Source organism: Electrophorus electricus, chromosome 14 (assembly GCF_013358815.1).
Source record: "Electrophorus electricus isolate fEleEle1 chromosome 14, fEleEle1.pri, whole genome shotgun sequence".
NCBI lineage: Eukaryota > Metazoa > Chordata > Actinopteri > Gymnotiformes > Gymnotidae > Electrophorus > Electrophorus electricus.
Genome location: NC_049548.1, coordinates 2,222,238 through 2,248,945, shown reverse-complemented (window position 1 = coordinate 2,248,945; position 26,708 = coordinate 2,222,238). Strand labels below are relative to the sequence as shown.

Genomic DNA, 26,708 nt, shown 5'->3' with positions numbered 1-26,708 from the left:
AACTCCCACTGCCCCATGACAGGAAGAGGCCTGGTGCCATTAACCTCTCTGTCCTGCGTGAGGGATTGGGACACCAGGGAACATAAGCGCGGTGATTACCAACCCCTCATTCTCGTTTCATTCAGTGCTATTAACTCATTCAAATGCTACAAAAAAACAACTTTTGTACAGTGAATCAAAGGATAAAGCTGCCAAAGGAAGTGGCAAACAATCCAAAATTGATCAGCCTGAATTTTTTTTTAACGATCTACCAGATTAGATAAGTAATTACTGTTTAGGCATTTGATAATCAATAACGGACTGCATTCTTCCGCAGTCCGCTACTCTGCCGAACTGCTGAGATAGCGTGTGTGTGTTTCTGGTGAATGCATGCTCAGAGTACCTGCAGGCGTGAGTTAATAGTAAAGCTGCCAGCGGTGGGGTTCATGCAGGACACGTACTGCACACTGTGGATCTCCTTTAGCTGCAGCTTAGTCCTATCATACCTGAGAAGACAGCACCCCATTACACACGCACAATATCTGCATGCACATCCTGCCTTTGCCCTTATCGACTGCAGTTCAAAAAGATAAACTGACCTCAGCTATTTCTCTCCATCTTTAAATCTAATGCTCCTTGGACATATGCTGCAAAATAACAAACCTTTCCTGGTGAAAATATGACAGATTTGTCCAAAAGTACACATTTTGATCCAATTTCCTCATCAAATACCACATATAGCATCAGTTAGAATAATTGTGCACATCACAGCAATTACCCGCTAACACACATTCGCACCCACGCAGGTGCGTCTCGGAAGAAAAGATATTCTTAGCGTGTCTGAATCGCAGGTTTGTTTATCTGGGCTCCTACAATCCTACTCCAACATCACGGTTAATAATGCAGAACCTGCCTTAACACACACAATCCAGGCCTGCACAACAGCTCCATGTAAATAACACTGGATAAGGGATCAGCGCGTGTACCAGTGCATGTAGTCCATGTGCTGGCGGATGAGGGTGTGGGGCTGGACTGTGCCGTAGGCGTCCACCTCGGGCATGTTCATGTCGTCTATAAAGTAGACGAGCCTCTTGCTTCCAGGAGGACCGTAGTTCCTGCCCGCTTTCTTCTCCAGAGGCTTCTCCAGAATGGCTGGCGGGGCCACATTAAAACATGACGCATTAATCTGCCTCGGCCTTCCAAAGCCCCGCGTGCGCATTCGTTCTGCGTTAATGGACATTTCGCGTTACTGCGCATGCAAACATAACCATGCAAGTGCAGTTAATGAACCGCCAATTTGCAGCCTCATGAATATGAGATTGAGATGACACGAAATATTTAGAAAACGATTACTGCAGCAAAAAAGAGAAGGAAGCGCAGAGGAGCCCTTAACCGCGCCCATGGCTGCGTCCAGACGCGCCTCTCCTCGTCTCCTCTGCTGTCTGTTTTTTTTGAAGCGCAACCTGCGGTTTGTAGTTGCAGTTTTCCAGCATACACGGAAGCAGCTGTGACCCAGGCCTGCGCTGGGACCCGTGCACCGCAGCACCATAGATTTCAAACTCTGACTGAACAGGGAGTACAGGACAACAGCACAAAGGAGCAGCACAACGCCCAGAGAGAGCGCCGGTATTACGGCCGCGATACCATCCCGCCTCCGTATCGCTGTCGCGAAAGAAAGAAATGCAAAAAACCCAAACCTTCTGTTCATGTGAAAAAGGCATTAATTGGGAAAATTTCATTTTGAACTAAATGAATGGAAAAATGCTGTTTCTCATAAAGGAGCACACCCACACAAACACACAATCCTACCCTGCAGCATGGCTGATGTGGTGTAGTAGTTGAAGGGGACGTTTTTGATGGTGTACTTCTCCGGGTCCAGGGAGGCAAGCTTGCTTGCCACTAGGACAGATTTGCCAGTGCCAGCGTTCCCCACCAGCATGACTGGACGTCTCCTGTCCAGCAGGCGGTCCATGAAGTAGCTCACCCGAATGGTCTCTGTGGTATGCACCAGGCATGCCTACATAACACACACACACACACACACACACACACACCTTCAGCCTCGATAAAATATATTACATAAGAAGATATTCTTATTCTCAAAATAAGCATACATGAATTTTCAAAGCTGGCCAGTCGTAGTCACATTTAAGGTAAACATAAGGTCAACCATTTGTGGACCAACCTGAAGAGGTATGTTTGGGTCCATCTCAAATTTAGGCACCATTTTAGACCATGGCTCAAACCTCTTAGACTCGGGGTCGATGTAGTAGTCGAACACAGTGCCTTGAGAGGGGAACTTGATGGTTTTGAACTCAGTGACCCACCACTTACTGAACTCCACCCTGTAATCCACCAGCTGCATAGACAGGCATACAGTTTTAATCTGATGAATGATATATGCTTAACAAGCTCCAAAAGGCAAGATGAAACACCAGCACAGCAAAATAAATAAAAATAAGGGACTTAAACACCATGTGTGATACTGCTTTATACGCTGCATGAATATATTCTAAAATAGCTTGGGGACATGTTTGAATCACCTGATCCTGGCACAGAGCTCCTCCGAAGGCCCAGATGGCGGCGAAGACGAAATAGAGCTCGTACAGCTCTTTGTTGCAGTCTGGGGGAGTGTGTTCTGGGGTCAGCAGACACTCCAAGAGGTGACAGAGCATCTGCACCACGCTCTGTTCTGGGATCAGTATGATCTTCTTGAATCTGCAGAAGAACCCGGCAGCTTGCTATTTGAGTGTGTGCGCTAGGGCGTGGTCACAATGACTCAGCATCGTCGTCAGAGAGCAGACATTCACAAAGCCAAGGAACAGCGAAGCGCTGCTAGGGTGTCGTCACAATGACTCAGTACTGTCATTAGAGAGCAGACATTCATAAAGCGTGTCGGAGTACAAAGCATAATGATATGTGGATCCAAAAGCAAGAACTTTCAGTGTTACCTTGACCTGAGAGTGTCGAGACAAGTTGGGATGTACTTGTCAAACAAAATAGTCAGATTGGCTTTCTCTGAATGGATTTCTCTCCCATCAATCCAACTCGACACAGGCGGATTCCAGCCTAAATCTGCCGGGTTGATGTATAATATACCTGCGAAGGACAATTCCAGAACATTGATTCCAGGACTGTTATTGAGTCACATACTCAAAAGCACAACTGAACTATGCTAAAGTCTCTAAATGAACCGCATATAAGCTCTAACAAAGAACAACTTTGTTAGTTTTTTAGTCCTGAAACTAAAGAAGCCTCCACATATCAACACCAGTAAAATGTATGCGTTTCTAATATTTTCTCAATCTTGTTAAGTCAATTTGCTCCTGCTGATTTCAGAAACTCTTAATGGGCCTTTAAGGATGACCACAGGAGAGTGGAGGGGTGGCTGACCAGCTCTGGAGACCGTCGCCGGAGTCGCGGTGCGGAGGTGGCTGATCTCAAACACTAGCCTCATCGTGGGGTTGAGAGGAATTCTCTCATTACTGGCCAGAGTCAGCACCTAACCGTTCCACACCAACACACACACACATGTATAATCAGCACACTCTTCTAACGAAACACACGGCATACATCCATGCTATCCGGATTTAAGCAGATGGCTAATTACAGGCATGTACACAATTATGTCAGCAGAAAGACATAAGCAGAGCAACTCATATACACTCTGCTGCACTGAAATGTGAAGACTCTGAGCTGTACCTTGTTATCATCCATTACTGTGTTCAAAGACTCGATCCACATCGGATCAATATCACCATCCAGCACAATCCACTTGGGCCCTGTATGGGTGATGTTGGCCAACTCCCGCATGATATTAGAAAAAAGCCCTGAAATAAAATCCCATTCTCAGTGCTGCGCAACATAACACCCGGCAACTCAAGAACAGATCAGGTGTTAAAAAAAGAGAGAACTAACACAGGCGATTTAAAGACGGCAGGGAAAAGGCAGTGCTGGGTCCTACCGTCTTTCCATTCTCGGGTGGCTGGGTTTATGATGCCGAAGAGCTCGTCGTTGGTGACAGCTTTGGGATTGAGGTCAGCCCACACAGGCCTGCGCTTCATGTTCTGGTAGGTCTTGTGGAGTGATTTGAGCACCTGGGACTTGCCCGTGCCAGCGTTGCCCACCACAAAGACGGAGTGTCGCACAGCGAGCAGCTCCTCTAGCTGGACCACCTGAGGGAACCGAATTTTGCTTTTGCATGCAGGCATTCCACAAACCGGCTACACCGGGCCTTGGATTACGAGGACCCGAACTGTGAAGGAGGCTACAGAACACTGCGAACACAGTAAGCGACACACCAGGAGTGACTGTGAAGGCAATGCTCGAGTCTTAGGAGTGACATGTCCGGTGAAGATCGGGCAGCTCTGTAGGACTCAGCTGGGCTGAACGTTAACACGATACAAGAAACATTAAAACAGGAGGACCCCTCCTGCAGAGAAAACAAGAGTGAAAGAGAGGGAGAGAAGGAGCGAGAGATGAAGAGGAAGTGACAGAGAGAGTGAGAAAGAGAGAGAAGAGGGTGACTGAACAGAAGCCGGAGAGAAAAAGAGCGAGAGAATAGACAGAGAGAAATGAAGAGCGAGGGAGAGATAGAGAGAGAGAGAGCGATGGCATGTTCAATCAATGGCATTGACGTCGCTCCCCATCGTGCTCTTCAGAGCTGCTTTGCCGTCTCAAAGGGCCGAGTGATTGCAGCGCTGAAGTGATGTCTATCAGGGAAGACGGCTATTGGTAGACGAACACTTAACCCTGCGTCCCCTGCCACGCACCTGTCTCCCACCCTCCCCAATCCTTTCCTCGGGCAAATCAAAGGGCGATCCTGCGCCCCAAAGTTCACGCTGTCAGACAGGACAGAACGCCTTCAGATCGGCTGGGCTGGGATCCGATGTCTGGATGTCTCCCCACGCGCCGTGGCAGGGGTTAAACACCTCCCTCTGAGCCCAGCCTCCTCTGATGGAGTGTTGTTATGCTGTTTGGGTGGCACTCTGACCCACGCGAGATTGCACTTATTTCCCCTGGCTACCGAGAGCGCGGCTAAGCTGATATCTGAGGCCCCGTCTAATGCTGGAAATTAGAACTCGGTGCAGGCACCTGAGGCACTATTACACTGCAATTCCTGCTTCCTTGTATTTGTCCAATATATCCAGTTCCAGACTCCTTTGACGCTAATGTCTATTTGCCTCAACACAAACAGCAGGTTATGGCTCTTAAAGGAAAGGCCATGTTTGAGGAAAGAAGAGGCATAGAGGAGGCTGGAAAAAATGCTGATTGCCACATCCATCACAGCCCCTAGCTATCTCTCTGCCCGTGACACGGTGACATTTTGAGCCCTTCTGAACCTCCCACCAGGGACGGCTGCTCTGTAGCACCTGTCAGTCGTGGGTTGGCGTGTGATTATGGAGACAGTACTTCAAAGATAAATGGCTACATTTGGAAATCTATTACAATGCATACACAAGCTGTAGCTTATTAGCCTCCATCTAGACGAGCTGTTGACAACAGCGACTGGAATTTGCATGCATTGTGGCTGTGTGTTATTTTACTTGATTACACATTAGTCTGCTACATAGACAAAATACTGTATTGCAATTATGTTACATATTGTGACTGTGCCTTCCCATATATTCTAAACAATATGGTGTGCCCCTAATGTAAAATAAGGCTGGTTTGTGTTATTTTTGTGTTTGTTGATCACTGTGAATGCCATTGTTCATCAATATCACTCATCTTGAATATCCGAGATCGATCATGATGTTCATGACACACAAGGAAAAAAAAGGATATGTAAGTATTGAAAAGGCAAAAATACTTGACAAACAATATATCGCATCCATGTAATTGTCTGTTTTTTGAAAATTAAAAAAAGGCTGGCAGTCATGCATCATGTAGAGGATTCGTAAACATCTGTCTTGTCACAGCCTGTTGGCCAGACTGCCACATCCAGTCATTCTTATTTAACCAGCGGTTTGTTCCGGGGCGCCTCAGCAGCCAAACTGTATTATGCCGAACTCGCTGCAGCACTCACCTTCAACACAAAATTGTCTTCCGCTTGCAGTTTGAGGTCCAGCACGGACCTCCTGACAGACTGCTCGAAGTCCAGATCCCTCTTGCGCGGGACGTCCAGTGCCGGGAACAAGTCCCCGATGAGGCCCATGAAGACAGGCATGTCGTCAGTCACGATCTTGGGCACGTTGAAGTCACGCAGGGCCCTCATCAGCACCTGATCCTCGGGTCGGCCCCGGATCCCCTCTCTTCAGAGAGCCAGCCACCACCAGCACAGACTTTATGGCCCGCAGACCCCAGTCATAGTGGTCCTGGGACACAAGAGGGTTTTAGAATAAAGACATTCGTCTGTTGTGAACAGTAAAACATTATTAATAAAGTATGACACTTCACTGCATAATCTTACAGAAAGGTTACTTTGAAAAGGGGTAATTAAATGACAGCCTCTCAGAAAAGTGCTGCTTAGAGCACAAGGACAGTAAAGAATAATGCTCAGAATCTTAAACAGAGAGCTTCAAGACTTTTTATTGCACAATACTAAAGTGGAGACATTTTGCCTGGAAAAAATTTGGATGCTTCATTAAATTACAGTTAGATGCGATAGGCTGCACCTGTCAAAACAGTCAAATACTCCTGCTTCCACTGTCAAATTGTGGCCTTTGTAGAAAATGAAAAACAAATTATAAAAAAAAACCCCCACATTTGAATTTCTTTGTAGCTACTGTCTCTCTCCATAAAACATAATAGAACAGCGTTTGACAGGGCAAATATTGCTGTAATACCCACCCAGCCTTTGCTTAATATGTGTAAGTTAGCCGCTGAAGTTTGGAGTGTTGATTCAACACTCCTCCTGGTTTGAATGCACTTCACCTGTTTGGATAGAAGCTCTTTACAGAGCTGGTAGAGAGTGATGAATTTTCTGGCCAGCAGTCTGGCCTCGATGAAGCCCTCGGCCACCAGCATGATTTCACAGATGAGCTCGAAGTCTGGCACCACCATGGCACAAGGCCTAAGGAACAGACACGCAGTTGCTCATGGAAATGCACGCCTCTGTAAAGACAAGCTATTTGAGGGCACAGTCCAAGAAGTTACAGTGAAGAATAAGGCAAAATTAAACGGAGCAGAGCATTTACGTTAAGCTTTCACCATGACTCTGGGTGAGCAGAGCTTGACTACCCACTGACCTGTCCTACACTTACCGAAAAAGAGCTTTGAGGTTTTCAGGCAGTTCTGTCCTGCCAGCGTAGCCCGGGTTCATTGTGATGAAGATCCCCACGGAAGGGACCAGTTTCACCTCCTCTCCCATGAAGTTAAACTGGCTCTTCTTGTCTCGAATGGCATCTTGGATACTTTTCACCTGATATTGGTACAGATACTCGATGCTCAAGGTTTAACTGTAGTATCACTTGAATACTACACTTGTATGCCTAAGTACCATTTTCAGTGAAAAAGATGACCTTCATAAAAGAAATTATTTTTTTTTTCCCCATTATAGAGGAAATCACAGTATTTAAGTGTAATTGGCCATTGGTCAGACACAGTGGCGTGACAGACAGACAGGAGGTTCCAGGACATCACCCACAATGTCTCAAGCCTGTGGACGGCTGTCTATTTGATCTCAAGCAGCTACAGTAAACTCACCTGTAAAGAAGCTGAATATTTAATAAAGAAGCCATCAAGTGCAACCTTCATCAAAAAATAACAACATCACATAATACATTCCACCTATGCCACAGAGCACTGTCAGCTGTTTGCCGAATGCATATTATTCAGGGTAACCGACACTCGACACTGAAGATACGCAGCACAGGTGGCAGGTAAACAGTGACATAACATTAGGAATGTGTTTCATGTTGTATGGAGCTGACTGAATAAGATATAAGGCTAACGTTTCCCGTGGCCTTGCCGAAACTCCCAATCCCAGATTTATGAATTTTGCATATTATCTCACCAAGATGAGCTCATGAACCTGCAGAACCAGGAGTGGTGCAGTGAAGTGCATGGAAATCCAAGCACGGAGGGCAAAGTTTGTTCTGGAAAACTCTGGTTTACTTAGCCAATTTATGCCACATCTGGACAAACTGAAGAAGCATTAGCTAAATTGCTATAGTTGCAAACCACCTCTAGGCTTTTAGAATTTAAGAGGGAAACAAAACATAGGAGCCTATTTAGCAATAATGCGGTGCCTTCTGTGTAGCACTGTGGTAAGGTGAAAGGTAGAGCCAGGCTAATTTGTCTCAATATTGATATGTCTGCAGGGCCTTCTGTTTGCTTTTGCCTAAGCGAATGGAAAATTGATTAGGTCTCGCATTGCAATAAATAAATAAATAAATAAATAGGTAAAAACTTCAGTGAAGTGTATCCTCCCATCATGTCTGCTGTGGAGCTTAAATAGAATGGATTATCAAACACAACTGCACCAGACACCTGTCACTTTGTGTCACAAGCTCGCAGGAAGTAGGGGCCTGATGAACGTGCTGGCACAACCATTCTGATGTTCTGGCTCTCCAGAACGCCGCGACGGCCGCTTCCCAAACATGCCGCGTGAAGGGTAAGCGCTGATTCATAATTCATCACTGCAGAAACACCCATTCACTCCTCTGACATTTCCAGGATTCAGGCAGCTCCCCACACCTCCCGGCCTTCGCTTTCATACGCTGCTATCTCTGAGTCACCAACTCCAGGGATGTGCCATTAAACCAGGTCTGTTGTAGTGGAGCACAATGCGCGTCTTGGATAAATGCTCCACCATACACCGTGCTTGTAGACGATGACGCTCATCATTGTCAACTTAGCCATCATCATGGGTAAACTATGTCTGCGGGCCCCACATGACTCACAGAACTGTGTAATTAAGAGACCCTTATTTCTCTAGAATACACCACATAAAAACCCTGGCAGTAAACATCAAATGGATGCATCAACACTGTTTAAAGCAATGTAAAGCATAATTGGACTGTGCAGTTGCCGAGTAAGGAACAAATTGGAATTTAGCACTCTCGATACTTCGCTGTAGGCTTGGCTTTCCTGTGGACTCACACAGTCTAGTAACGTCAGTGTTCCTCAACTGAGCGTGAAATGTGGCCCCATGAATCCAAGATGAAGACGGGATGGTTTCCATCTGGCTGCTGCAGAGCAGTTAGCATGGCGCTAACGGGAGGCCAAACTGCAGTGGTTCACGTCACCTGTACGGCAACCACGGACAGCACCTCCACCGCGATCCGATTTAAATTCATCGAAACAGCCCCAGGCACCGGTTTGGGCCAGACCTTTGTAGATTGTTCCCGCAGGACTGCGTGACACAGGAGGGGAGACATGACAAGAGAACGTTGAGAATGCAGGAAGCGGTTATGTTCCTGTAGAATGCCGAGCGACTCACTTCGGAAACAGATGACTTGCAGCATGACAACAGAATTATACAGGCCCTCTGTCTTACCATCTGACTCACTACACTTGAGTCACGAGGATCCTGCATAATTTCCTCTCCTGCGGTGGCCGTTTAAACCTCCGCGGTTCTGAGGAGAGGATTAGCGTTGCTAATAACCCCCGCAATCAATCGATACTCAATATGTATTCGAAACATATTATTCCCATCTGCCTTAAGCAACCAGAGGAGCCTCTTTCGGCAGACGAAGCAGTGCTCTTTCTGATACAGATGAGACGCTGACTGGGAATTGATTGTGGGTGTCTGTGATCCTAAATCTAACTGTGGCTTATTCTGCTCAACTCCCTGTGCTGTCCTTAGCTTCTCCCTCCATTCTTCTCTCTCTCCATCTCTCCCTTTCGCTGACAGCACACTGCAGGGTACAGCCGGCGCCTGTAATGATGCCGCAGACCTGGCAGGCAGGTACAAGCGCTATGAGGAGATTAGTGCTGCGCCTCTATTGACCGCCATATTATATGGTTGTTTTTATATATATATATATTCTGTCCCCCTACCAGCAGACAAATACAGCAACAGAGCAGAGATGAGGCCAGAATACTGAGGAGATAGTTGACACGGCTTAGGAGGTAAATAAGCCAAGCCATCGAAGCTTTACTAATCTTCTGGCCCTCGTGTTGGGAGAGGACAGCTTTGCTTGGCTTAATACACATCTTAAGAGATGATGGACAGAGTCAGGCGATGAAAAGGGGCAGGAATAAAAAGAGGAAGAGAGAGAGAGGGAGAGAGAGCGAGGGAGAACGGGCCACTGTAAAAGCAACGTTTGAAAGGGGACTGTGCCTTCACGTCTCCCAACTCGCTGTGAAGTCAGCGACCACGATTACGTTCTTAATTAAACAACAAATCAAGCACTTTATTGAGCCTGAGGTGAGGGCACTTCTAAATCCAATCCTTCAAGAGAAGGGGAGCGGAGAAGCAAATAACTCCAAAGCCCTGCGAATATCGACCCCGAGATGTGTGCATCATCCATCGTAGTCACCTTGTAGTCCATCTGCTCCGAGCAGTTGAATACGTAGACCATGATGCCCAAGGCTCTGCCCAGATCCTTGGTAGTCTCAGTTTTCCCCGTGCCAGCAGGGCCGGCCGGAGCCCCGCTCATGGTGAGGTGCAGCGATTGCGTCAGCGTGATGTAGCATCTGCGTTCGGGTGAACACACGTAATATGACAAGTGGGCACTTGGAGCACACACACACACAGTAGGACACGGAAGGTTAGAAAATAGAGAAGGAATTCTGTTTCCCAGGTCTGAGCACTGAGGGTGCAGGTGCTTTGATTTTAGTGACCAGTAATCCATTCGCTGCTAAGACACCGTGAGCCTGACGTGAACATGCATGCCCTCAACATCTACTTCTGAACGGAAAAATCTTTTTGGAGTGTTAATCCAGGCTTGCAACCCAGGCTTGTTTCCAAATGCTCATTTGGAGACCACATGAAATACACTACTTCCAAGGATGCTATGCAGCAGTTTTTGGAAATCCTGCTGTCGACATGTCTCTGTGAAACCAAAGCACCCTTAAAACACTGCTGTTAGTTACCAAGTCTATGTCTATGGGGAAAAATGTATTTCCCTGCAAATTTCTTAATGCGCATTATACAACTTTTAAGGACCAGTGCGTAACGGACCATCTGTACTGGTAGCAATCCCCTGCACATTCATCTCAGTGTGGATGAAAGCCAGCATTCTGACATGGTCAACAAAGCAGCACTGCAGCTACAAACACCGCCATATGCTCGAGAAGACGCAGTTCCATTGATTCTGCCATCAAAGACGCCTGCCTCCGTTTTGTTGCCGTTTCAAAGACACGCGGACACCGTTTGGGGCACTTTCGTATGAACAGCTTGTAGAGGAACTTCGGCAAAAAACCCGCGTTCAGTGGGACTGCCTTCGATAGGGGCGCTTGCCTCCTTTAAGGGGCTCGGAAGCGCTCGCCGCAAGCCCCGGGCGGAGAGCACTCACCTGTCCGTGAGCGGCGTGATGACGAGGCGTGGTGTGTTGCCCAGGTACTCGTAGGAGTAGAGGAACTGGGCGTCGCAGATGTTAGCGAAGCAGTGCCTCTCGCGCTCATCCCAGCGGTGACGGAGCTGAGACAGCCACACGAAGGCCTGCGAGTTCTCCACCTGGGGGGGGAGCGTACGGGTAGAGCGGAGGTGTGCGACAGGGAGAGGGGGGATTACGAAGGATTAGCGCGAGGGGACGGAACGTTTGAGGAGCGGGCTAAGCCACGCACTCCACTTCACTTTCATTAGGATTTTTATTTGACAATAACAGCGAAGAACAGTGAAATATATGAGAAATCTTAAGGGAACACACCGAGACTTTTTACTGAGAAGGCAAACTATAATCGTGTGCATATTCCATAGGGGGCACACTCCAAACTCCCTTACTAAGGAAGCTAATACAGTGCTTTCTTGGATAATGAATATCGCTCTCCGTAGTGACTGCAACTGAATGCAAAACGATGGTGCGGTTACCGCCATCACAGCACACCTGGCCAGAGGACGACATCGTCAGCGACGGCGTTACCTTCTGAGCGATGATCTTTGCCACCACGTCCCTGGCATGGACGTCTATGGTGCAGATGGTCATGACTTTCTGTCTGTCCCCCGGGCTTAGCTGACCAATCAGCATGGTGATGAGGGTGTTGAGCTGGCTCACTTGTTTCTTATAGTATTCCTTCATAGCATTCTCATAGCCTTCCTCTAGCCTAGAGAAAGCCATGCCCACATCGGTGGTCCACCAGATCTGAGTACAGGTGAGTGCAACCTGGCATGAAACACACACACACACACACACACACACACACACAGATATCCGATAATGCCTCCTGGCATTCAAGTACCAACTGAAAACTGACAATAGCAGCTGAGGTCATTGCATCAAATAAAGGTCCAGCAGCCACTGTCTATGAAACATTTATCACACGGCAATGAATATTTTCCAGTATCTTAATACCACGGTATGGTTCCTGGATCCTTTATAAATCACCTTACCTGTGGGTGTTTACAGGTAGCATCTGATTTCCAGCAGAAAACTAGCAGAGTGGGATTACAAACCTGTGCTGGGTAGTCAAACAGCCACTGTTCCCTGGGCTTTTCTTCATAAGCTACCACCGCCTCCGTCATCTCGTCCCGCACAGTAGACCTCATTGTGTCCAGAACTCTATTCAGCCACAATTCAACCTGCAAACAAAAGGCGCTCACCTTGGCATTTCATTACCACCAGAGAGATTGTCTCTGCTTTGGCCTCAAAGGGCAGACTGGCGCTACACAGAGGTGAGGAAATGGCCGTGTATTGGGAGGTGCACTTCCAGTGTCCGTGTTAACGTACAGTCTTTACAGTATTGTGCAGTACAATGGACGTGTCTTGGAATGTGCTGATAAATGAATTCGACACAGCTCAGTCTTTTATTTTACATGAAAGAGCAGCAATCGCCACGATTACTGCAGTACGTCTCTTTGGAGAGAACTCGCCTTCTGTCCAATGACTAAGCAGACAGAGACAGCAGTTTTTGTGGGAGGTGAATTTTGAGGAACGCCATGGAAAGGCTTGGAGCTGGACATACCTGGCCGGTACAATCGCAGGGCCTGCTGAAGGCCACATACTCCTCCTCCTTACTAAACATGCCCAGGCCTGTTTTGGTTGGCTGGCCATCAGCATCAGATTCAAACTTCATCTTCGCTGTGTTGTCAAACAACTTGGACAGATGCCTTTGAACCTGTGTGTTTTTCCACAGGGGAAAAAAAAAAAAAGCTTCAATTAAATCAAAGACCACTGTGTTTGTTCAGACATGGCTTCCATAAGATTCACCACAGTGGTAGGAAATTGCTCCTGGAGTCAACCTAGCAAGCAATGATCAACACTGCCACCTGGAGCATAATGCCAGGTACTGCACCAAAAGCACCTCCTTAAAAGTCACACTTCTTAGCATTCCATGCAGACACTTCTTTTTGCTAAAGGGGTATCAGCACCCAGTAAATGCGGAACATGTTTAAATCACAAAGGCAGCAGGAAAAACCTTTATGAGGCTGAGCGTGTGGTACCTGCTGTGGGTCAGTGCCACTGGACAGAATATCCAGCAGGTCAGCGGAGGAGATGAAGTAGAATCTAGGGAAGGCCAGTCGCTTGGTGTCCAGATACTCAGCCAGGGCCTTCTCACACAGAGCCAGCCTGCAGGAGGGAGTGCTCCCAACATCAGACTGTGTGTGTGTGTGTGTGTATAGCTTATGCTTTCATAGGCATGTGTGAAAAACAGCTACTGAAATATGGCCTGAGGGTTTCAGGAGATATGAAAAAAAAAAGAATTATACCACCAGAGCACATTAATTTCCCCCCCCCACCCCCATATCTCATGATGAGAAAGCGAGGGTTCCAAGCAGTACAAATCTATGAGTGGCGCCATCACATGGCATTCATTTTCCTCTCCATATCTCACTGCCGTGGGAAAACGCAGCGAGCAGAAAAAGCAGAGCTGTGAACCTGTTCTGAATGCCCTCCAGTCTGCTGTAGAGCCCTGGTTTATTGGTGGCCTCCACAACATTCGGCGTTTTATGAGTGTCATAAGCCAGTTCTTTGAAATCTATATCAATTCCTTCAAAGCGTTTGGAATCCTGTGGAGACAGTCAAGAGAGAACAGCTCAAGTGCATTTTATTTCCCCAGTGGTAAAAAAAAAAAAACTGACATTATTAACAAACATCTGGGTTTCTGCCTATTAAGGCTATGATAATTATCTAGACACATTTGGCCAAAAGCTCAGTTTTCAAAAGACATACGTTTTTATCTCTGAACTAAATCAACAAGTGTACTGCCAGTGGGGAGGACAGTTTGCTTCCAAAGTCAGTAAAGGTCTGGTTTTAGGTATGCCAGCTTCTGACATCGGACTTGTCCGTTGATAACAGATCAGTTCTGCAGTACATTCAAATTTTCTGTTTTCACTGATGTTCTTTACTTGCTCAGAGATTTATATGCACAATCCATGCTAACTCTCTGTCTACACTGTCACTATTTAAGGCTGAAGTTTTGCTGTGTAATTGAATTAGAATATGGTGTCTTATGATGTGAAAATGAAGAAGCATGTGGTGTTAACCTCTGGTAATTGTGAACGGATGTCCTCTGACCCAATGAAAATGCTCTCCAGATGTGACCAGGTCCTCTGCACCTCAAACCAGATTGAGATCACGGAGTCGGCCACCGAGAGCCGGCGCTGCCATGACGACACCTCCTCTAGGAAGAAGGCGATGTGCTTGGATGTCATGAGGTTCTGCAGCTGCACCTGGTTGTCCTCCAGGGTTTCGATCAGGTCCTCGTCTGACTTGAGCAGGGGCACACCTGTGCGCAGGTGAGCTTCGTACGTGAACGCCATGCCTGTCCAGGTGGTGTCCAGCTCTGTCAGGACTTTCTCCATGCTCATCTCCTTCACCGCTCGGTCCACGATGGCCCTCACCTCGTCCTCGAAGCAGTGCAGGTTGAGGCTCAGCAGGTCGGCCAGCGTGGTGTCCCGGTTCATGGTGAAGCGGACCCCCGTGGCTTGCATCAGCTGCTGCCAGTGCCTGGGTCGGATGGCCGGGTTCTGGAGCTCGGCCACGGCTCTGAGGGAAGTCAGGGTGTTTTTCACGGTGCCATCCAGGCCACCGTACGCATCCCATGCCCGGGCCTCTTTGTCCAGCGCCCGGAGCTCTTTAGAAAAGCGCTTGCACTCCAGCTCCATGTCCTCCACATTGATGTCCAGCCATGGGGTGGTCTGCCAGGCGTCCAGACTAAACTGCACAACCATGATGAGGTCCCACAACTCTTTGAGAATGGAGACCTCTTTGCGACACTGTTTGAGTTGTTTGTAGTCAGGAATGCTGACTTCAAACAGGCTGGCTGACTCAATAAGTCCAGCCATGATGGACTCTTTCTCCTGAATCTGTTTGTTGGCGTTGTCCAGCATTTGATAGGGATTTACACTGTCAAACCTGAGAGAAAAAAACAGACCATCATACTGTGTGGCCAGCAGAATGCAGCCTCTGACATTTACAGTCATTTTATTATTAACCACAGGACGGTAAGTGGCGCCCTGTGTGCTGTACCTGAAAGGCTCCTCAGTGCGGAACTTCTCACGGAAGGCATGCTGCTCCACGTCGAACACTGCGCATTTCCGCCGCAGGTTCGCCACCTCGCTGGCCTGCAGAGGTGCCATCTGCTGTTTCACCACCCCAGCTTGCTTCTTCGTGTTGGCCCATTTCTCTGGAAGCTCCTGAGCATTAATAGCATCGCACATACAAATGAGAGTTCATCTGCTTGTTGCTAGTTTTCCCATTCCCCACGCAACAGGTCTTATATTTTGGCTGTAACGTCCAACTAACGTGTGCAACAAAATGTCGGGTTATGTGGAATGTGGAAGTGCAGTTTCTTCAGTTTATTGTGCTTCTCTGTTAAAACAGACACTAATATCGTGGCCATTTTAAAGGTGTTAGCTGATATCAACGTTCTAGTCCTTTTCGTGAAAACAGTTACCTCTATCTGTTTGTACACGATGTCTGGCAGTTCTTGCTCATATGTCTTCAGCAGGACGATGGTGTTCTGCACGGGTTCAAACATCTCATCAGTGGAGTTCTGTCTCTCTTTGACAGCCATTAAGTGACCCATGACCTCCACCAGACCGTTGTAATCTCCCTCCTCCACCTTCCTGCTGAGGCCAGTCTCAGTGACCTTAATAAACTCTTCCAGATCCGACAAACTACCAAGCAAAAGGATAACACACACGATGTCAATAAACAGAAAAGTCCCATCGTACCGTTTTGTCATGTGTCAAGGTTGGGCAAACACTCCAACACTTCAACACATGATTAGTTTTGATCTGACTCACCTGTGTGTTACGTGGTCAATCAGGTGCTGTTTGAACATAAGGCTCCACTTCTTTATGATGTTGAGTAGAGTGCTTTTAAAGGCTCGCGCATCCACCCTCATCCAACCGTCAAACACTTGTACGGGCTCCAGCTTCTGCACTTCCTCGTATACCCTCTCGTACGTGTCCACCTGCTCCCGGAAGCGCTCCAGGGTCGGAGGGCTTTCCGGGACGCCGTCCTCGGCATGGGCCTCAATCTCGTCACTCGTGAGGACGTGTCCATACAGCAAGAACTGACGCATAAACTCCTTCCTGTCGTCCACGTAGAGGTAGGCATAGCGTTCGAACCCGTCACGGTACTCCCAGCACTTGGCCATGACCCTCTCCACACGCACCATCAGGAGCTGGCGCATGTCAGCGAGATCCACCATGTCCTCCATATCAGCCTGTGGATGCAGGCATGTAAAATAATGATAACTGCTCAAATCTGTCCGACACAAACTCTGTTGGATGGTCAAAATCCCGGATGAGAAGGCAGCTAACCACTGGTGGTGCAAGGCAGGTGAAAGGTAATTATTAGGCAACAGACAGTACCTGGTAGTGTAGGAAGCCACTGTCCTCAGCCAATCGCGGTACCAGAGAGGAGATAGTGTAGATATCATTGATGAGACTCTCCACCAGGTCATAGAAGCCATTGGCGGCACCAAACTCCAGAGGAGGATAGAAGACCATATCTGGAACCTGGAGGTCTAACTGGGCTTCAAAGAGTGGAGCCACACCAGGCTTCTCTTCTGTATCAAGTCACAAGAGGGATTTAAAGAACGGTGTTATAATGCAAAGGATACGAGGGATAACCAGAAATATCTCACCACATCTTCTTACTGTGGCTTAAGCATGGAATTTAAAAAATATACCGGTATTGTCCAAGAAGAACTTGAGGGAGCTGTCAATGCTGTTGAAGAAACCATCTATGACCATTTCGTCAATGTATTCTACATATGACCTCCACTCAGGTGAAGATGGTTCAGCTTTAAAAAGTGACAAGTTCTCCTGAAATGTTAAAAAAGGTCACTATTCATACATGATCTTAAATGATTCAAAAAGCTCACGATCAGGACATTCGTCAATGCAGGAATGCCCCAGAAGGTTTCCTTTCACCGCTGACCTTCAGTAACAAATGGATCTTGGCTCCAGAGGTACGGATCTGGCCCTGGGCTTTCTCCAGGCACTCCAGCTTGTCCTCCAGGTTGAGGAGACTATCTTTCTTTTCCTCCTTCCTCCCAAAGATTGGATTAGCCCATGTCTTCATGGTGTTCTGGATCTCTTCCACATTGTCTTTGGTTCTCTGCAGTCGCCTCTCAAGATCGTGCACTGTCTCACATGCACTCTGAATGTACTCCCATATTCCTAGTAGTGACATGACATCTTTTACACAACAGTCACAACTGGTTCCATTAACATAAATTTTTTTTTATAAATTAGTACATTAAAAATTAATAAAAAGTAGCACAAAACTGAGGGAATGTATAAATTAATAAAATTACCATAACATGATTAACATGATATGAAAAGTATCATAAATATTAGTATATTATAAATATTTGCAAATTCAAAGTGCATTATAGGGTATTCTGGATAGTTTTCCCACTGTTGTAATGTACCTTTGCTTGTCCAGTTGATTGACTCCTCAGCTTCTTTGAGCTGGACATCAATATTCCTCAACTGACTTTGAATGAGTGGAAACTCCACCTCCAGCACCGTACCAATCACCTTGTTGTACCACTGCACCATAAGCTCCAGGTTGGCCACATACTGCCGAAGAAGCTCCTTGTTAGTGTAAATATCAGCTGCTATATCTGGGATATCCTCTGGTTGTCTATCCAAGTACTGAACCTCTCGGAGCACAGACACCAGCTATAGCACATGAGCAAAACAAAAACGCACTCTCAGTACAGTTTCAGTACCATTTCAGTACAGTTTCAGTACCATTTCAGTAGTCCCAGCAATGATGCTGTTACAGAACAACATTATAGCTAAAAAGGAAATCACAACCTGAATTACTGAAAAGACAGAAGCTTGCTGTTTTTTTTGCGATGAGTGCCGTTGACTGTAGTATTGAGTTCAACATTTGTTCAACAATATCAAAGTAATACATTTTAAGAAAACCAAAGACAGCAAAGAGGGATGAATTCCAGCATGGCAGGCGACAGGCATCTGGGCTCAAGGGCCTGTGGGTAGGGAATACGGTGAGTTATGTGTGGCGGGGGACGTTAGAGGTTCAGTGTGGTCAGATGCCATAAAGCAGAAGAGACAACAGTTTAGGAAGGCTAGTGGACGCTTGCAGAGATCAGGGAATGAGTTTTGTGAAGGAATGAATGTCTCATTTTTAGGGGACTCTGGAGACAACCTGAGGGCATCAGAATCTAGAACCAAAGTGTGCGGCTGAATGCTGGGAACACAATAATAGTTCCTTTCCTGAAATGTGAACATTGAGATCCATAAGGGGAAAAAAACAAGGATAAGGGAAGGGAATGAGTGGATCATATGAAAACAGAATGAAGTGTTGCCGTAATGTAAGGCTGGATATTAGCTAGAGAGAGGGGTTACCAGCTGTGGTAATCCTGGTTCTGAATCTCAGTGATGGATAACTGCATTTGTAGTCATAGTGGCATACAACATTCATAACACTGAACAGGATTTCTCACACAGATCATAATATTACATATACTGCACGTACACAGACACATACAAGACTGGCAAGAATATTGTTAGTCATACCTGTGGGCTGAAGTTGACGCTGATGTGTCTGGAGGCCGGGTCTCTAGATATCAGGGGCTGACTGAGATTATACTGGGACTTCTCACTCACTGAATCAGTCCATCTATCATAAAGCTTAGAGGAGTATCTAGTGGAATGAGCATGGAGAGAATTATTCAAATGAGAATATCAGAAAAGTGGAATCATCATTTCAGGGTATATATGGTAGATGGACCTTATTATGACTGTTTTGTTTTCTGAAGAAGATGGGAAAAAAAATCAAAATGCTTTTTAATCTAATACCGTACTGAAGAAAGGTTAGAAATAAAAGTCTAGGCTTTAAATTCCTAAGCAAAGCGCACATAAGGTCCAGTGTTTAATACTAAAGTGGTTCAGAATAAATTCAAGGAAGGAAGCGGTTGCAATACAAAAAAGCAGCACACAACAAAATACATTTATCACAAGTCAGGCAGGAAATATATATCCAGTCCCTACTGCTAAAGAAATCTCTTCATAAGCTTGTTGTGAAGGCCAGAGCACTGGGGTTTTCATTGGAACCCTGTGCAGTAAATGTAGGGTTAATTGTCTTATTGCTGTTACAGGAAGTCCCAAGGAATCAAATAGCTCCACGGTTCACATAAATCATCGTCCTCTATGTCAAGAAGTAATAACTAGAGATGCCTGTAATAGCCATAACTAAATTACTTGTGCAACACTGATGATTACCACCATCTAACGAGAAAGCTGAATTTTTTTTACTAGTGAGAATATGGGACGGGGCTACTGGGTAATTTGCCATCTGGGTTTAAGCAGTGGGGAGATACTGGAAACCAATGTAAAAACACGGAAGCCCAACTCATGTGCATGAACAGCTATAGCTCAGTCCATCACAGCGATGTGCAAGTTAACAGCATGGCAGAAGTGGTGCACTGTAGGTCCTGGCATGGAAAAGCAGAGGGAGGCGCTTGAGAAAACCAGACCCCTGTGCAATAATCTACAAATGCTGGGTCTTCAAATGAGCCCATAAATCACATGAGAGACTGGATGTCTCTGTTCATCTCTGTTCAACCATTTTTTTGAGCGCGTTACACCTATACTCTATGGCTTACATTTATTAACCTTGTAGTAAACCAATGTTTATGGACTTTGTTTTAAGATGACACCTGTGTAGCAAACAAGAGCAGAAACAGTAATGGTTACAAAGATGTTTTGTGTGAATACCTAACTTACAGACAGGAGCAGGACAAAACGCACTCAGCAAGGGGCTCTAAGACACACGGTAATGAGGCAAACAGAGCATGTGATTGCACCATAGGTACTGCGATTATTTTAGAGGGGTTTTTTTGGACACACACACACACACACACACACACACACACACTTACTGCTTGAGCAGCTGCGTTATTTCGTTGAACTTCCGCGTGACATTTTTTCCAGCTGTTGATTCCATACATCTATTTGCATATAGAAGGGAAGAATAAAAAAATCACATCAGCAGCATGTACAATAACCCAAAATAACATCCATCTTTTCAAACCAAGCTGTTACAGCTGTTACACAAGCTGTTAAAAACAAACAAACAAACAAACGTCCCATAAGCACTCACAGATGGGGAATGTTTCTGAAGTTGCTGTAGGGAATCTGCATACGCTGCTGCAGCTGCTGGGCCCACTTCAGACCGCCTGCTACAGTGGGCATGTTCTTACTGACGGGGAAGTAGCCTGCAGACACAACATGGGGCTTGTTAAGACCATGCCGATACCCCATACTGACCTGCAGACAGGTCCCCTCGTGTTTCCCGTTGTTGGTCACATCAAGTTGGTCTCACCCAGCTCCTCCTCGGTCTGCACACGTTTTTTATAGAGTGCCATGCAGCAGTCAAGCTCCTTGTCAAACATGTTGATCAGGACAGGGTATTTTTTCTGAGCATCGGCATCTATCAGGGGACGCTCCAGCAAACTCCCAAACATGTCCAGCACCTGGAGAACAAAGACGCTCCAGAGACGTTGGCCGTTGTGACAGAAACAAAGCGAAAACGAATCCCAAAATTCCCTTCCATAGCTCATGACATGCTCTGCTAAGAATCCGCAATGCTTGTCATTTCAGCACAAGCCAGCAATTCAGGCTCCAATTGTTGACAATTTCCTTATGCAGACATACAAAATTCATAAGGGACAAGCAGAAAACAGGCAACATCTGTGTGTGATGTCCCATCATCTGTTTGACAATCATACAAAAGTAATTGATGTTGCTGTAAGGACAGACTTAGCCCTGTGTTTTATTAGTTACAGATGCTGCTGACAGGATTACTGTCACTCACCTTGAAGGCATACTCCAGGCCTGAAGCATCATCAAAGGCCTGGCAAAAAATTGCACCGAGGCACCGATCCATGTCTTCCACTTTACACTTAAACTCACCCATGTCTGCCTCAAACTCCTGGAAAATACCTCCGAGTCACTCCATGGGCACATATCGAAATGTCTGTACAGGTTTGCTGTACGTCTTCTACTTACCAAGTTGCACACGTCAAGGCAGTCGTAAGACTTCTCAGTGAGTGTTTTATATTGTTCCAGGAACTCTTCGTACAGCAACAGGACCTGCTGGCTGAGTGATCTCCCACGAACACCTCCAAATTCCACCTTCTCCAGTTTCATCAGATCAACCACAGTCAGTAAGAAGGCCTTGAGGTCAAAGGAATAGAACACATTATAATAACCATTATTTAACCAGTGTGTAAAAAAAATGGTTTAGTTCTTAGATATCACACTGGAAGCACCCCGCCCTGGCCTTGTCCTGTCAATAAATATCACTCTACTCACTTCAATTATCTTTAGTCTTTCCACAAAGCGGTCCAGCCGTGCAAACACCATGCAAGGGGAGAAGCTCCATGGTTTAACCTCCAACCCCTTCCTTTGGTACTGACTCAGATTGTTCTTTCTGTCCTCAAAGGTTCTCTTGAAGTGTGTGAGCACATCCAGTGTCATCTGCACACGAGCGAGACTCTCCACTATGTCACCTTTCAGGATGTCTTCTGGGTTGAGATGGCTCTGCGCCTAACGGAACATTCAAGAAAGACACATTCACCAGTTCCGCAAGCTTATCTAACCTTTACCAAAGTTTTTTTACAAGTGCGTGACACTATATGCTTCTCATATAGAAGTGACTGTTTCAGACTATAGGAACAGTGTAGCGAAAAAGGCACACACAGCCAATGGCACAAAGGCCAGACGTTGCTGCAGTGCTTTAAAAATCACAGTTTACAGCTCACAGTTTTGGTCAAAAAGTGACCTAAGGCATACCATACCTGCTGAATGAAGAGGTTGCAGAACTCACATAGCAGCACAATCAGTCGGGCTGGTGTGTTGTAGAACTTGGAATTGGACCACACAAGGCACACCATGTGCATGAGAGGGGCAATCCGTCCTTTCACCTCACTGAACTCTATGTTCTCCAGATCTTCTGTAAGTCGCTGCAAAGGCTTCAAGAAGGTATTGATGTCCCTGGCCTCCTCGAGAGCTTTACAGGAGGAACGCGTGGTTGAAATGTCAATAGGGCTGACATATCAAGTGAGGGTAAATGCATTTAAAAAGCATTTTTGCTATTTGTAAATGAAGGATTTGCATATGATTTGACCCTTACCACACATGACATCCTGAAGCATGTTTCTAAATGCAGGATAATAACTGCTGTCCATTGTATCCAGAAGCTCTGCCATCCTGGCCACTTTAGGTGACTTAAATTGCTCATGTATACACTCAAGGTCAGCATATCTAGTAAACAATCAAAAATTAACAATGAGCAAAAAAGGTAAATTTTTATGTAGCTTTATATGTTTTGTTATGATAAAAAATTACAATGATATATTTTATACGTATGCCCCCATCCAATTACTTATCTCAAATATTACACAGATATATTTAATGTGAAGTAGAAAATATTATAATATTGTATAAATTGCACATTGTTTGCACAGTTATTAGGCAGCTGAGCATTTTGACCATATCATCATTTTTATGCATATTTTCCAACTCCAAGCTGTAGAAACTTGAATTCTTATTGGATTTAAGCATATCAAGTGATGTGTATTTGTGTAATGAGGGAGGGTCTGGCCTAAGGAGATCAATATCCTATATCAAGGTGTGCAGAATTATAAGGCAGCTTCTTTTCCTCTGGCAAAAATCACCAAAAATAAGATTGATCTTCTGGGCCCTTCTTAAATGGGAGATTTACGGTGAAAGAAAACAGTACAGCTCTCTGAACAGTGTCTGGGAGGCTGTGGTTGATACAGAGATGGGAACATTTCTGTTTTTCATTTAGTTGCATAATTCTGCACACTAATAGTTGCCCGATTATGCACACACAGATATTCTCCAAAACCTCACTTTTTTAAATATTCAGGTTTGAGGTTTATTAACACTTTGGAATGACTGAGAGCACTGTAGTTGTTCAATAATAAAATCAATCCTCAAAAGTACAACTTGCCTAATAATTGTGCACACAGTATACATGCTAGTCCTATACCATGGAGTTATTTTTAGTATTGTATGTGTGATTTTTATTGTTTTTTTACAGACTTATTGCATATGTATGCCAACTGCAGGGACCAAAAGGATCCTGGTTTTCAGTAATAGCAACACTCTTTATTGACCTGTTTTTCCAGAAGTTCAGCTCCATGTGTGGGGTGGGATTTATCCCTAGCAGGAGGGGCTCAGACGAGTCCCTCTTCAGAACCTCGTGAATCTGATGACTCCACTCAATCACCATCGATTCGATGACATGAATGACGCTCTTATCCAGCAGATCTTCTCTGCAGGATAGAAAAAACTGCTTGGACTATAAGGTAGCCTCAAACATTGGGACTTTTGGAGGTTTCACTTTGTTTTTCTTTGTAGATTTGGTTGGGAGAAGAGAGTTAAAGCATCTGGGGCTGAAAAAGGCCTTCAAGGCAGAAAGCTGTTGTTTTTAAACACAGCCATGGATTTAAATTCTGCTGTAGCTCTAGATACTGGGGCCTCGTTTCCAAGTTAAGGTTGCCATGGAAGTGGTGCAAGGACGAAACCACAGAGCAGAACAAGAGGAAACGTGCCTTCAAGACAGCTGTACAGGGCAAGCTCTTGAGGGAAGTTCTCCATGAACCTAAGTTGCTTTCTGTTATAATACACTGCGCTTTATATAAACTTATAAAGAAGGATGAGTGACCATAAAACCACCAAAGACCCTTCCAACCACAAAACAAATAGTTTACTAGTTTAGAATGACTATATAGTGAATAAATATAACTATCCTCAAAACTGTCAAATCTATCATAATTAATAGCAAACCCTATAAAAAAATATGCCATATTTGATAGCAAGGAACCTGCAATAATTAAGGCCAGTGACTTAAAAAACAAACACACAAAACCCCTGATGTTCTGGCCTACCTCTTTTCGCTCTCCAGGGCAGTTTGTTCTAATCTCTCTGATCCCGGGGGGAGAGGAAGCAGAGTCTTGCCCTTGACTTGTCCCGCCACCACAAACACGCTGTTCTTCAGGGCCTGCACGTGTCGCTTTACGTCCTGAGACACCACGTGCGGCCACTCGGAGTGGTTCCTCGCGTTCAGCAGCACCGGCGCTGCGACCTGCACGCGACATGACGAACTTCTGCGTTACGTCTAAGTGCCGGGAAGCTCTACTGCTGCTTCATGGCATGCGGCTTTAACATGTATTGATCTGAACAGATTCGCATTAAAGATGTCTGTCATTCCTTTACGACTAGACACAGCGCTAATTCAACACATCTCTAATTACAGTTTAAATAGAATGATAGACGTCACGTTTGCAGTTGATTTGAATTCAACATATCTATTGACTATATGCAATATACCTTTAAAATAAATAAAAATGTATCCAAAATGATATAATAACTAGTCGTAAAGCAAATTTTAGATATGCCGTCTTTGTTTCTGATTAGTTCTAAATAGAATTCAAGATATCTTACATTTGCTTGTTCAGAAAGTCTTAGAAACGTATCGGCACTAAATGTTTAAAAGTCTGAGACTTCAAATGATGAGTTGTGTATTAGTAGAGAAGTTCAGAGATGATCTGTGTATATTCGCAGTAAGCCAGTTTAACCCTGCTCCGATTAGCCCGTGTGTGTGTGTGTGTGTGTGTGTGTGTGTGTGTGTGTGTGTGTGTGTGTGTGTGTGTGTGAGGGTGTGTGTGTTTTCACACTTAAACCCAGACTACCTCTTCTACGAAAGCTGAGAACTGTTCCAGGGGCGAGGGGGACATGTCTCCGTAGAGCAGGTCTGTTTGCATTGTGTCCGAAGAAAGAGCCCCCTGGTTCCGTTTGATGAAGTAAACGGATTTGTTTTTTGAATACCCTGCAAATCCGAAAGTTGGTATCAACTGGCCGGCGGCATTTAGGGACACAACAAGGGTTGTGTTGTCAGATTTGTCCAGAAAGTCTTGGATAACTTGTTTCTGCTCCTCGACGGACAGACATTTGTGCCAGCGATCGGGTTTTAGCTTCATTGTCTTTAGGACATATTGCTCTATGAAATAAAATCTTTTATCAACCGCTGGCGAGTCCTCTTCTTCCATTGCTGTGTCTTTATCGCAGGTTTCACTGAACTTTCTCCAAACTTGTGGCTGCTCTGGTTACCATAGTAACCTGGTGTTTGCATTAATAGACCTGTTGCTCAGGGGACCGTGCAGCGTGTCCTAGGCCCCTGTTCCCTAGGTGGATCAGCACACCCACACCACTGCCTGGTTACTCTGTTAGACGCTTTGTTGAACCCTGGGCGTCTCTGTTAGTTTCGGCACGCGTTCGTATCCCAGAATCCCAGTTTAATGACACATTTAATGCAGCGGAATGTTCATTTGCATATACGTGCCTAAACCTGCACTGGTAAGTTAAAATTACTGAGCTCCTACTCATCTGCGCAAGCAAACTCTTCTAACAGGGTCTACTGCATGCCCTTTGCTATTGCATTTATCAAATGTTATTAATAAAGAGCAAAACTGTGTAGTACCTTCATGATGCCATGGGATGGCACTAGAGGTGTGAGACATGTGAAGGTCTTGTTCCCAAACACATGCACAGTATAAAAATGGAAACCTAGTTAAAATTAATTGCATAATTGCATGATAATATTACCTCCCCCCAGTTTTTGTACTCTGTATGCATTTGCCCCATATATTTTCCTATTGGCACATTTTTAAAATTAGGCTACATTTGCTATAAAATGCACGTTGTTTCACTGAACATTTATGACACTTGGCAAAAGACTACAAAACGTGTTCATATGGAATCATTGAAATCGGCAATAGCGACTACAAACTGAGTTAGCAGCATAACTGAGGACGCGCAGAGGTCCGACGGCTGTCCCGCAGCACGCGGGTGCTTTTCTGGCTGCGTTCATGTCTGTTGTTTTTTAATCCAAATGCGGTGTTGGGAAATAATGATCAGATATAGCAACACTGCCCAGTTAATTCTCAGATAATGCAATATCGACCAACATTGAAAGTGAAATAAAAAGGAGTTTTTTCCCTGTTTCAGTGTGTAACAATGTCAATAACTTTATTCAAGATATTATATACATTTCCTTTAGTCCTTAATACACATGAACTTTACTCCGTGTATCTAATAGCTAATTCCTCTGCCCACACCGCTGTGCATATTTTAGCAGGCAGAGGCTGCCCCCGCTGCCATC

The 26,708-nt window shown here is 45.5% G+C and overlaps 1 protein-coding gene across 1 annotated transcript in view; it reads right to left on the bottom strand.

The window, feature by feature from the left end:
- The window catches only part of dnah9 (dynein, axonemal, heavy chain 9), a 69,325-nt gene extending 43,722 nt beyond the window's left edge, over positions 1–25,603 (bottom strand). The window contains 43 exon segments of the mRNA XM_026999642.2: positions 383–485; positions 966–1,131; positions 1,789–1,996; positions 2,165–2,338; positions 2,523–2,697; positions 2,931–3,078; positions 3,373–3,481; positions 3,682–3,809; positions 3,944–4,154; positions 6,008–6,220; positions 6,222–6,296; positions 6,856–6,994; positions 7,185–7,342; positions 9,171–9,212; positions 9,214–9,264; positions 9,266–9,277; positions 10,407–10,563; positions 11,385–11,545; positions 11,952–12,191; positions 12,482–12,607; positions 12,991–13,143; positions 13,469–13,595; positions 13,905–14,035; positions 14,513–15,383; positions 15,498–15,664; positions 15,925–16,147; positions 16,277–16,701; positions 16,850–17,046; positions 17,170–17,305; positions 17,421–17,662; positions 17,917–18,169; positions 19,034–19,160; positions 20,398–20,466; positions 20,619–20,733; positions 20,841–20,991; positions 21,333–21,449; positions 21,527–21,694; positions 21,833–22,066; positions 22,318–22,529; positions 22,653–22,783; positions 23,662–23,820; positions 24,436–24,632; positions 25,240–25,603. Coding sequence (XP_026855443.2) covers positions 383–485; positions 966–1,131; positions 1,789–1,996; positions 2,165–2,338; positions 2,523–2,697; positions 2,931–3,078; positions 3,373–3,481; positions 3,682–3,809; positions 3,944–4,154; positions 6,008–6,220; positions 6,222–6,296; positions 6,856–6,994; positions 7,185–7,342; positions 9,171–9,212; positions 9,214–9,264; positions 9,266–9,277; positions 10,407–10,563; positions 11,385–11,545; positions 11,952–12,191; positions 12,482–12,607; positions 12,991–13,143; positions 13,469–13,595; positions 13,905–14,035; positions 14,513–15,383; positions 15,498–15,664; positions 15,925–16,147; positions 16,277–16,701; positions 16,850–17,046; positions 17,170–17,305; positions 17,421–17,662; positions 17,917–18,169; positions 19,034–19,160; positions 20,398–20,466; positions 20,619–20,733; positions 20,841–20,991; positions 21,333–21,449; positions 21,527–21,694; positions 21,833–22,066; positions 22,318–22,529; positions 22,653–22,783; positions 23,662–23,820; positions 24,436–24,632; positions 25,240–25,596 — 7,758 coding nt within the window. The 5' untranslated portion in view covers positions 25,597–25,603.
- Between the last annotated feature and the right edge of the window lie 1,105 nt (positions 25,604–26,708).